The sequence below is a fragment of the Piliocolobus tephrosceles genome, chromosome 6 (assembly GCF_002776525.5).
Source record: "Piliocolobus tephrosceles isolate RC106 chromosome 6, ASM277652v3, whole genome shotgun sequence".
NCBI lineage: Eukaryota > Metazoa > Chordata > Mammalia > Primates > Cercopithecidae > Piliocolobus > Piliocolobus tephrosceles.
Window position 1 is genome coordinate 46,932,520 of NC_045439.1, and position 12,424 is coordinate 46,944,943.

General features: G+C 37.1%; 1 protein-coding gene across 1 annotated transcript in view; it reads left to right on the plus strand.

Annotated features, from left to right (window-relative positions):
- The first annotated feature begins 7,868 nt into the window (after positions 1-7,868).
- The window catches only part of C6H14orf39 (chromosome 6 C14orf39 homolog), a 54,236-nt gene continuing 49,680 nt past the window's right edge, over positions 7,869-12,424 (plus strand). The window contains exons 1-4 of the mRNA XM_023230009.2: positions 7,869-8,031; positions 8,896-8,952; positions 9,045-9,101; positions 10,141-10,267. Of these exons, the coding sequence (XP_023085777.2) occupies positions 8,904-8,952; positions 9,045-9,101; positions 10,141-10,267 (233 nt within the window). The 5' untranslated portion in view covers positions 7,869-8,031; positions 8,896-8,903. The remainder of the gene's footprint in view (positions 8,032-8,895; positions 8,953-9,044; positions 9,102-10,140; positions 10,268-12,424) is intronic.

Below are 12,424 nucleotides of genomic sequence, written 5' to 3' on the forward strand. Positions count from 1 at the left end.
CTGTGGTCAACTAAACAAAATGGGAACCTGCATAGAAGGAGGAATGCAGCTGGTGAAATCTCTAGAATCTGCTTTCTTTCTTTTTTTTTTTCATTTTCTTAAGAAACATCTCCATTTCCTGTTTTCCTTTTTCTTACTGATATGCAAATGATGTTTCCAGTTGTGTCTGCAACCTCAGACAGTCATACAATCACAATTGTTGCTAAGCTGCTTTGCAAAAAATAAAAACAAACAATGAAAAATAAAAAAAATTTATAACAACACAAATACAGACTAGAATTTTTTTTTAAATTTTGGAAGAAGTGGGCCTTGAAAGTAGCTTTGTCACTTGTGACAAAGTACACATAGAAACTTCGCACCCCTAGAGTGACTGTTTCCAAAGTCTGTCACCTATTTTAAGGTAGAACAGTTAGAGCTTATTGAACCAAGTGGAAAACATAACTGCTTAGCCTAACTGGGGGAAGGGGTACTGTATACTTACAAGGTAACTGTATTTGGGTAAGTGGACAAGATCTGTCATATATTTAGGGACCTGTTTTATATGCCATCTAACCATGTACCTATCTTTTGTTTTGTTTTGTTTGTTTTGTTTCGAGTGTACCTTTAAAAAACTCCAAAATACTAAGGTTGTAGAATTACAAAGTTTCTTCAACCCTAGAACCTTAAGTAGGATACCCTCACATGGGCTTACTTTAGTCCTTAGGGAGTCAATGTGTGTGTTGCTGCTTATTTAAGTATGGTTCATTCGAAGCCCCAAGTGTGCCAATGCCCTTCCCACACTTCTCAGATGTCTTCATCTTCCTGAACGCTAGAAGAGGTGGGCACCTGAGTGGGGAATATTAGGTGACGTAATGCAATTTGCCAATGCCTACTCTATTGAAAATCTGGATTTTTATTCTAGAGTTGAAACTCATGGAAAGGCATGTTTTCTATCACAGGTTCACGTACTAATTAAAAAAAAATTCGTTAGTGAGACTGATGCCATGTAATTATGAAGATTTTTTTTCCTAAGTATTTCATGGAGACTGCAAAGTTAGAACAGGCAAGTCCTGGCTGTGAAAGCTTTAATTTATCTACTTCATTTATTTTTTATTTTTATTTTTGTGATAGGGTCTTACTCTGTCACCCAGGCTGGAGTGCAGTGGTGCAATCTTGGTTCACTGCAACTTCCGCCTCCCAGGTTCAAGCCATCCTCCTGCCTCAGCCTCTTGAGTAACTGGGACTATAGGCACATACCACCACACCCAGCTAATTTATTATTATTATTTTTTGTTAGAGACAAGGTTTCGCCATGTTGCCCAGACTGGTCTTAAACTCAAGCGATCTGCTTGTGTTGGCCTCCCAGAGTGTGGGGATTACAGGCATGAGACATTGCGCCGGGCCCATAATTCATTTTTTAAAATTATTTTTGTAGCCATAGTCTCTATTTTCTTACTTTATGACTGCTGAAGGATTCCCAATCCCTAAGGATTGATGTATTGGTGGGAACAGCTGGATATTCAAGATATTTTTATTTCTTCTCTAAAAATTCACTTTTGTACATGTGTTAATATTGAGCAAATGATGAAACAATGCTGTAATGGTTAACAAGGAAGGAGAGAAAAAGACCATAACTTTAGGGTGGAGAAGTCTTTTCTCTTCCTGTGGAAGGTCTTTATTGAAGGCCAGAATGTTACTCCAAGTTTTGTCTCTTAGTTATTGCACCTGACTTAGGATAAAAAAAAATTTTAAGTTTTGCCAAGTTGTGCCTTTCCTTCTGGAATTTTAAGAGAATACAATAATAGTACCCGTTCACACTGTGAAGTGGGTATTGTTGCAGGAAACACCCAAGTGGCTTTCTCACTGTTGAGCTAGTAGTGCTTTATGAATACATGATCTGTAGAGAAACACCTGTAGTTTCAACACAGGTACCTGCTGATGCTGTCTGTTGAAAAATAAATTTTGAATTTTTCCAATAAAAATGTATTTTGTCCTTATTCTTAGAATGATAGGAAGTCATTGATATGCTTTAACATAGGGGTGTGCGTGTGTGTGTGTGTGTGTGTGTCTGTGTGTGAGAGAGAGAGAGAGAGAGAAAGAGAGAGAGAATATTTACATTTAAGAATTGTTCTGTCACAGGCTGGACAGAGAATGGACAAGAGGGCTAGAGTGGATATGTGGCAAAACCAGTTTGGAAGCTAGTACAATAATCCAGGTGAGAGAATGGACTTAGATGGTGGCAGTTGAAATAGAGAAAAATGGATGGAAGATATTTAAGAGGAAATATCTTTATCTTTGGAAGATATTTAAGAGGAAAAAATGGTAGGATTTATGATGGATTTGATATGGGGGATGATAGGAGAGGAAGGTTGTCAAGGTGTAGGTTCCTGGTACGCACAAATAGATTCTGGTCTCATTAATGAAAAGGATGAAGAAGGTCAGCATTAGTGGGGGAAATACATGAGCTGTGTTTGAGCTTGTGCTATGGTTTGAATGTTTGTGTCCCTCCACAATTCATGTTGAAACTTAATACCTAATGCAATAGTATTAAGAGGCGTGATGAGGGCTTAGTATTAGTGTCTATAAAAGGGCTTGAGAGAATGACTTTGTCCTCTTCACCATGTTGGGACATAGCATTTGTCCTCTCTGGAGGACAGCAACAAGACACCATTTTGGAAGCAAAGAGTGCACCCTTACCAGACACTGAATCTGCCAGTGCCTCAGTGTTGGACTTACTGACCTCAAAAACTGTGAGCAATAAATTTCTATTATTTATGAATTACCTAGTTAGTGGTGTTTTGTTATAGTGCAGGATGGACTAAGATAGCTTATCATGTAGGCTATTAGATACATGGGTCTGGAACTCAGAGGATAGGTGTCATGAACAGTTGCTATTCTTTTTGACTGCCCAGCATTTATATCCAGTTCTTATGTTTGGACAATATTTTACTCTAACAGTCTGGGAGGAAGAAGTGATTTGTGTGTCATAGGCTTCTTTAATGAAATATATCTACCCAAGATTTTGAATTGGAATGAGTTACACCAACAAGTGTGCCCTAGAAAGAATCCTATCTGTTAACAGGTGACAGTTAAAGTAAGATAGTGTTTGTAGGGCAGTTGTGGTAGTGCTCATGATAGTGGTGTGAGCTGCAGCCCTCAGTGCTTGGTTGTAGTGATGGTGTCTTGACTACCAAATCTGTGGTAAGAGTGTGGTTATTGCTTCATGCTATATAGCACATGAGTCTGGTTCTGTAGCTGTTCTGGGGAGTATTGTGTTACACGGCATCATTTTTAAAATTTTTTACTTTATTATTATTTTTTAGAGGCAGAATCTTATTCTGCTGCCTAAGCTGGAGTGCAGTGGTGTGATCATAGCTCATCACAGCCTTGAATTCCTGGGCTCAAGTGATCTTCCCGCCCCAGCCTCCCAAGTAGCTAGGACTTGGTGTGCACCAATTTATTTATTTATTTATTTATTTATTTATTTATTTATTTATTTATTTATGTATTTATTTATTTATTTATAGAGATGGTGTTTCTCTGTGTTTCCCAGGCTGGTCTTGAACTCCTGGGCTCAAGCAGTCCTTGTGCCGTGACCTCCCAAAGTCCCGGGATTACAGGTATTAGCCACCATGCCTGATCGCAGTATTCTTCACACAAATTTTACCTTTGCTTAAATCAGCCAGAATTAATTTTTGTTGTTTGTAATTACTGGTTTGGATTGACACTAGAGGCCTGGGCTAGAGATACACATTGTAAGTCACCTGTATAGTGGCTGCATTAGAAACCATGCACATGGAGCACAGATGAAAAAAGGGCTAGGACTGAGCCTGAGATTTATAACATTTAATGGCTGAGTGGAAGGAGAGGAGGCTGAAAGAGAAGATAGAGAAAATTATGAGAGATGGGAGAAAAATAATGTAGCTACTGCAGTGTTTTAAGAAGGAAAAGTGATAAATACCATTGAATGCTGCAGAGGTCAGGTCAGATAAGGACTGAAACATGTTCATTGGATTTAGTGTCATGAGGTCATTGTCATCGTAGAACAAATTTTATGGCATAATGGCATTGGAAGGCAGATTGGAGTAAGAAAAGAGTTAGGAGGGAAACTGCACACTTAGACAACTGTTTAGAAAGCAGGTTGGCTGCGAGAGAAATATGAATTGATTCATAAAACCTTTAATGTTAGGGAAGATTCTCTTTCATTTTTCTGGTATAGAGTTGACCATGTTTAAAGCTGATGACAGGGATCCAATTAAATGGGAGAGATTGAATACACATGAGAGAAAAGGCATATTTGATATTTTAACACTTCTGAGGAGGCAAGAGGAGATGGTACTCAAGTACAGGTGGAGGAATTGGCTTTAGATAAGAGGAGAGATAGCTCCCCTATTGTAACAACAGAAGGAGGATAGAATAATGAAGATTTAAGTAGGATCATATGTTTGATAGCTAGAATTTGAAGAAGTTTCATTCTGATGTCTTCTATATTTTCTATATACTATGTGCTGGGCATTATATTAGGGGCTTTATAGAAATTATTTTATTTAATTTTCATAGCTATCCTATGATGTTGGAGTTATTACAGTTTCCACTTTATATATGAGGAAACGAAAGCTTGGGTTAGAAACTTGCCCAGAGTTTTGACTTAACAGATGACAGATCCAGAAGTTAAATCGGTATCTGCCTGACTGCAAAGATTGTTTATAGAGTTGACTGGATGCATACAAAGAATATATCAAAGAAAAAATCAGCAAGACTTTGTGAATGACTATTTATGGGAGATGACTTTGGATTTAGATCAGGTTAAATCAAAATTGATGGAAAGTGTATAAAGATAAATATTTGGATAACTCCCCGATAATAGGATAGGACTGGAAGTATAAGCACAGGTGTGATAATTGAAGTTATTATGGATGCGTGACCCCCCAAAAAGAGAAGGGTAGAGTTAAGGAAAAAAATCTTGGTAAGAGTCCATGGTGATGGTGAGGGGAAAGAAGTAGAAGATGAAATCTGAGGGGCAGATAGGAGAGGTGGGAGAACTAGAAGAGAGTAGTGTCTTGGAAGTCAGGACTGCAGAGAGTTTTAATGGAACCAAATATAGAAGAAAGTTAGAGAAAAAGGAAGGGAGGAGGGTAAGACTGAGAAAAGACCATAAGATTTGGAATTAAAATGTTTTGATTACCTGAGAAAGTAGTTAAATGTGATGGAGATAGTAGTTGAATTGAAAAGGTCAGTTAGGAAATGAGTGGAGAGGAATTGTAGGTAGGAGACACACGCTTCCTATTAGACAAATTAAGCAATAAAAGGAAGAAAAGGAATACAGTGCAATTAGAATGAGCAGTGGGTTTAAGTAATGGATTTCTTCAGATTCTTGATTATGGATCAAGAGGCAAAGGTGTCAATAGTAGATAAGGAAAATTTTATCTTATGGGAGTGCTTTCCCAGAAAATGATTTGTTAAGACAAATGTTTATCTGAGTCAAAGTTCTATAATTTTTCAAACGGAGCACTATAATTCACTGGAGTGAGAGGGAATAGGAGGAGGGAGAGGGGGATATAAAATTTATTTAAAACTCTCCAGTAGATGGAGCATCTTCATTGCTTTTCCAGAAGAAAATTTTGGAATGGAATAAGACAGATGGCAGTGGTGTTGGTAGAACTTAGGTATACTTTTATGAGGGTAATTAGGATATGTATAGATGTGAATTTAAATGCAAATAAATTGATTTTCAGATCTCAGTAAGGTGGTGTTTCTAGATTTCTACAAATTTTCATAAGAAAATCTAGTGTTAAATTGAAGTGGACTAACTTTTTACCTACTAAATTTTCTTGACAGTCATAGCAATGTAGTGCCAGCAAGACAAAATAGCTTTGCACTTTATATTTGCTTTCTTATGTTTTCCTAAAAAGTAGTAGTTAATAAATATAAACAAATGTAATAAGAGTAAATTTGGGTTAATATCTAAGCAAGAAAACAAACAATCTGATTAAAAATGGGCAAAGGACCTGAATAGACATTGCTCAAAAGAAGATGTGCAAATGGCCAACAGATGTATAAAGAAATGCTCAACATCAATAATCACAGGGAAATGCAAATCAAAATCACAGTAGGATACCTCACACCTGTTAGAATGACTATGATAAAAAAGGCAACAAGTGTTGACAAGGATATGGGAAAAAGGAAAAGTTGTACACTCTTGGCAGGAATGCAAACTGGTACCGCCGTTATGAAAACAGTGTAGAGGCTTCTCAAAATTTTAAAATAGAACTACCATAAGATCCAGCAATCCCACTTTTGAATATATATCCAAAGGATATAAAATCACTTTGTGGAACAGATGTCTGTGCTCTCATGTTCACTGCAACATTATTCACAATAGCCAAGATATGTACTCAACCTATCCATTCACTTGTCAATGAATGTATAAACACACACACGCACATACACACACACACACACACACACACACACACACACACACACACGGAATTTTATTCAGCTTTAACAGAGAAGGAAATCCTGTCATTTGTGACCACGTGGGTGGTGGTAGAACCTGTGGGACATTATGCTAAGTGAAGTAAGTCAGGCACGGAAAGACAAATACTGTATGACTTCACTTGTATGGGGAATCTGAAAAAGCTGAGCCCATAGAAGCAGACAGTAGAATAGTGGTTGCCAGTGGCTGGGGGAGGGAGGAGGTGGGAATGAGGAAATATGGTGGTCAAAGGGTACAAAGTTTCAGTTACGCAGACTGAATAAGTTCTGGAGATCTAATGTACAGCATGGTGACTAGTTAATAATACTGTATTGTGTTCTTGAAATTTGCTAAGAGAGTAGATCTTAAAGATTCTCACCACACACACCCAAAAATGATTATATGAGGTGATGGATGTGTTATCCAAATTAACTTGATCATGGTAATCATTTCACAATGTATGCATACGTCCAAATATCATGTACTTGGTAAATACAATTTTTATTTGTCAATATGCCTCAGTAAACCTGGAAAAACGAAGTAAAAAGATTTTTCACACACAAAAGAATAAATCTGCTAAATTCTTACATTATCAAAACGTATGTTAGTTTTGATGCGTATTAATACCAACTAGTGAGCAATATGACAGCACACTATAATAAAACTGGTTATGCATATCTGATCTGAGGCAATTAAGCAAGAAAAACTTCTGAAACCTTCTTTTTCACTTAAATATTCTGTGAAACAGCTTAGGTTTTGGTGACTTGAGACAATTATTGAGATCATTTAGGGTTAAAAACATTTCTACCAGAAATATACAATGGATTGAGGCACTTTGGAGGACTGAACTGCTTAAATGATTTTGTTTACACTCTTTATTTCACGTTGGATAGGCAGACAAAACCTAAGAGCATAAATTACCTGAAGACAGCATTTTGGACAGAAAATGTGCTTTATTTGAAACTGAGCAAATGAGTCAGTCTCAAAACGTCCATTCAACTAATATGTATTTGAATTGTGCTTGCTTTTTAAGATGTTTTGAAAAATACTGAATTCAGAATTGAATTTTGATTACTGAATCGAGTATTTTTTACTGTCTTGTTAAAGTTAATATCAATTTTATTTCTGTACTCCAAAATATTTTTAAAAATTTGTTACAAGAGGAATAAATAGGCTTTAAAAAACACTTGTCTTCAAGAAAACAGGAGAGTCCCTGACAGGTCCCTACTTCTTTGAGGGTCCCCTGACTTCAGCACCCACTTCTGGGGTTTTACGGGGCTTCCTCCGCGCTTCCACCCGCGAAGAAGGAGCTGTTGCAGCCACGCAGGTCTCGTCCAAAGCGCGATCTCGCTGCTCTTCAGCGCGATCTGCGGATCCCGCGGCGTGCTCCGCGGGGTCTCTTGGGGCTGGCACCAGGGGCGTGGGGGCGGGGCTGAGCGAGGCCAGGCCAAGACTCCGGCCGTTTGGGGTCAGGATCAGCTGTGGCGTCCCCGGGCCCGGGGATCTTGAGTGGAGTTTGGGACCCCAGGGAGGGAGGGTGTGGGCGTTCGGGTCCCGAGGGGCTGGCTGTTTAGGTGCGTGGGGAAGGGGGCTGTGGGTGTTGGTTTTTCCCTGGGCCGGCGACTCTTGAGGGGGAGCATGTGAGTGGGTGGGAGGGGGCTGGCTGGCCCTGCCCCTCAGAACCACCAGAGTCGCCTTATCTTGCGGGTTGGTGCGGCCCGAGGCTGTGGGCGCGGCCGAGGATGGGTGGGGGGATGCGGTGTTGCGGCCTCGGGCGAGGGGAAGCCAGGACGGGAGGCTGTGAGGGTGGGAATCGGCCGGCCAGCTCCCACCGCGAAGCGCGCGGGCTGTGACTTCTGGACTCTGAGGGGAACGGTAGACACGAACCCCGCCTCAGGCGTATGCTGTAATGCGAATTGGCAGTCCTATGAAAAACTCCGCTTTTTTGATTCTCCTTGGTAAATTCGTAAATGCGAAATCGCACTGTTTCTCTAGGTTTACCGGGCTATTGGGGAAGGGCTTTCGTTAGAATTTTGCTACACGTGGTTGTACACTCGTCACCAAGGGACATACTCAGAACGTTTATTTTAAAGGGCATATCCTGTGGAGAAATGTGGGTGTCTGTGAATCCTGGAAGATCCGGACGCTTGTTGCAGTCCCACGCATAAGCGGTTATGCGGGTGCCTCCTATCCCATCCCCAAAGCTTCAAGTCGTGCGCCGACTCAACAACGATTTCTAAAGCGCTCGTTTTGGGCTTGGCCCAGGAAGGGACTGGGAAAGTCGCCATGGGCTCAGGGGACCTCTCTCCTTCCAGTTCTGGCTCCGCCCACATGTTCCTGTGAAGAATGCTATATCGAAAAGGTCGTTACCAAATATATCCTGTTTTGCATATGACTTAAAATCTTTCCTTATAATTTTTTTTTTTCATTTAACATAGTATCCAAGATGAATGACAGCCTGTTTGTCAGTTTGGACAGACTTTTGCTAGAATTTGGTAGGTATAAAGTGGAAAAATAGGTAGCTTTTTGTATGAGCCTTTGGCATTTTAACAATGAATTGAAATCACAAGAGAGTTGTTTATTTTAGTCTTCCAGTATGAGCAAGACATAAGTACTAAAGAAGAGATGATTCAAAGAATTAATAGTAAGTAGCTTTGCATGATCAAGATATTTTAGTCTTTTAATTCCTTATGACACATAATAGACAATTGCCCTGTTTAGGGCAACTTATTGTTGGCGTTATAACTTTTGTGTCAGTTCTCTCTAGCGACAAATAAACTGTTTACCCTAGACAAAATAGATGTGACTTAACTATAGTTGTTTGATAATAAACTTCTATATTCAGCATTTAATTATTTTGTGAAGAATTTTGTCTTAAGCAGAAATGACCCCTTAGGTGCAGTTGAAAAGATGTTATTTTTCTCTAATAACAAGTTATTTCAAATAGTTGAGTGAAATTTTTTTATCTTTATAGAAACCACCAGAAATCAGGGATCAAAATTGATAGATGCCACATTTTCAGAAATAATAATTCTGAAAATAATGTTATCAGAGAAATAGCAAGGCAAGTCACACAAATACTGTATAGTATTTTAAGATCCGACAAAACAACCATAAAAAACAGAGTTCTAAATTTTTTAATCATTCTGAAAAGGTCGAGTTTAGTTATCTTTTCTGCAATCAAAAAAATACAGCATATTAAGAATTTATTTTAATCTTTTCAAGAAATTATGTCCATTTTATCATTTAATCACTAGTAACAAAGATAAGTGAGTTTAATAATTAATTGACATAGAGTTGATGAATAGAAATTTCACATTTTTCAGAAACAGAAGGCTTGTGTTAGTGTCATTAATGAGTAAATGTTTGCACGAATTCATAGCATCTTAAGATACGATTGACCTTAGATATCACTGAATCTAGCCCTCTTATGTTAAAGATGAGGTACAAGGGACATTTATTTCTCAATCCCAACTGAAATCCTTCTTAGCTTCTGGCTGTAGGATCAGGCCTGGCCCTGGTTCTCTGCATTTTAGTATACGGTTCCACCCATCTCAAGCCTCATTTCCTCTCCATTCTCTGGCTCTCTTCCTTTTAGGTAAGCTGCCATACCCATTTTTTCCCCCTATTTGTTTATTTTGAATTTATGATTTCTGCCTTAAGAAAATATTTCCTCTTTCTAGAATGCTGTGAAGATATTAAGGAAAACAAAGTAACTATTTGTAGGATACATGAAACTATAAATACAACAGATGAGGAAATTGATCATTACTGTAAACATAGTGAGGAAATTAAAGAAAACTGCAGAAAGTGAGTATTTGAAAGATTCCATTTTCATTACATTCTTTTATTCAGGGTTTTTGAGCTTATAGTTGAAGATACTTGCTTCAAAGTAGTATTCTATATTAGCTAATGAATCAAGTCTTAATGTGCCTTGTTATGCCACTATGTAAAGGGATTATAGGAGGATCAAAAGAGAAATAGAACTAAACAACTATAAGATCTCACTAATTCAGATCCAGTTAATCTAACTATAAACTTTTGAATAAGCTCAGTATATAAAATTCCTATTAGATAAATTTGAAACGATTTCCAATTTTGAATTTTCAAGATCTTATTTTTGTGTGAGGGGATACAGCGTAAAGTTTTTCAAAATAAACATATTTAATATGTTAAGAATTCTTTCAACATGGCTTCAGGTTCTGGATTCTACTAGTTAACTCTAGTAGAAGACAAACATTTTGAAACAAAGGCATAAAAAGAACAAAGACTTATTACAAATATAAATTTTCTGTACTTTTATATGGACATTGTAGTAAGTATTGTACTTTAGGATCATATTTGTTTTGAAATATTTTGTTATTCAAAATTTTAATAAGCCTTTTTGGTTTTTCCCCCATTACTTTTTTTCCACTGGTTTCTACTAGTTAACTCTAGTAGAAGACAAACATTTTGAAACAAAGGCATAAAAAGAACAAAGACTTATTACAAATATAAATTTTCTGTACTTTTATATGGATGTTGTAGTAAGTATTGTACTTTAGGATCATATTTGTTTTGAAATATTTTGTTATTCAAAATTTTAATAAGCCTTTTTGGTTTTTCCCCCATTACTTTTTTCCCACTGGTTTTAAGAAATTATAAAGGTAATATATACCTAATACAAAGATTCAAGCAATATGCATATATATGGTGTGCATAGTTTTTCCCTGCTTGCAGTTCCCATCCCCTACTGTGTCATCCTCTGCGTAGGTAATCACTCACATTCTTTTAGACCTTGAATAGTTAACATCATTATTACACACCACACACACACACACACACACACACACCTGTCTATATAGCTCTTTCCTTTTTACAAAAATGGAATCACTTCATTCTGCAACTTGCTTTTTAACATTTAACAATATATAATGCAATTTGTACTATGCATGTAATTGCATGTATATTTCATTCTTTTTAACAGCTCCATGGTATTTATGGTATTGATGTAGCCTGTTATTTAGCCATTCCCCTATTAATGGAAATTTAGGTTATTTCCAGTCATGTACAGATATACTTCTATATATAGAGATCTGATGCTATGGAATGGGCTCCTAGAAGTGAAATTGCTAAAGAGTATGCACTTTTAAACATTGGGTGAATAATACCAAACTGCTCTCCAAAAAGTTTATACCAATTTACGCTCCCACCAGCAATGTATGAGAACAAAATTTTAGGCAGTGACACATTGATTGACTTATTATAAAGATTGTTACTTTTATAAATAGAAAATGAATTATTAAAAAACAATGTAGGAGAGTTCCTATTTCCTCATACTCTTCCCAACATTGGAATTGTGTTTAAATATTTTGGTAATCTGATCAGCCAAAACTTACATGTTGTTGACCATTTTCTTTTATTTTTATTTGGGTTTTATTGTAGTAGATTTTACCAGTGGTTTTCCTCAATTAGCTGCATTGGGTTGTGGAAAAGTACTAATAGTTTCCCCTTAGAATCTACCGTGTACTAGATATGTCGTACTTTGTAAAAGCTTAATTTCTGCTGGGTCTGAGGAGAGTCGGTAGGATCTGTTGATTTTAATATGTCTAAATTCATGAATACCTCTAGTGCATGATTTCAGCATACTGGTTATGATATTTAAATGTGAAATATGAATCTATGAAAGTACTAGAAAAATATAAGTGCTATATAATCTTTGAGAGAGGAAGGTCTTTCTAAATATGTCACTAAAACCAGAAACCACATAGGAAATGATGGATAAATATGACTGCACACAAATTAAAGAGAAAAATAGCCTATAATGATGTGAAAGACAAAAGGATAGGCTAGGAAAAGTGTCAAATAAGGATTGTTTAAAAACATAAAATACTTGTAGAAATAATAAGAAAAAGCAAAAGTACTATTAGAAAAATGAGCAAAGAAGGTAAACAGGTAAATATCAAAATGAAAAAAATACACAAGTCT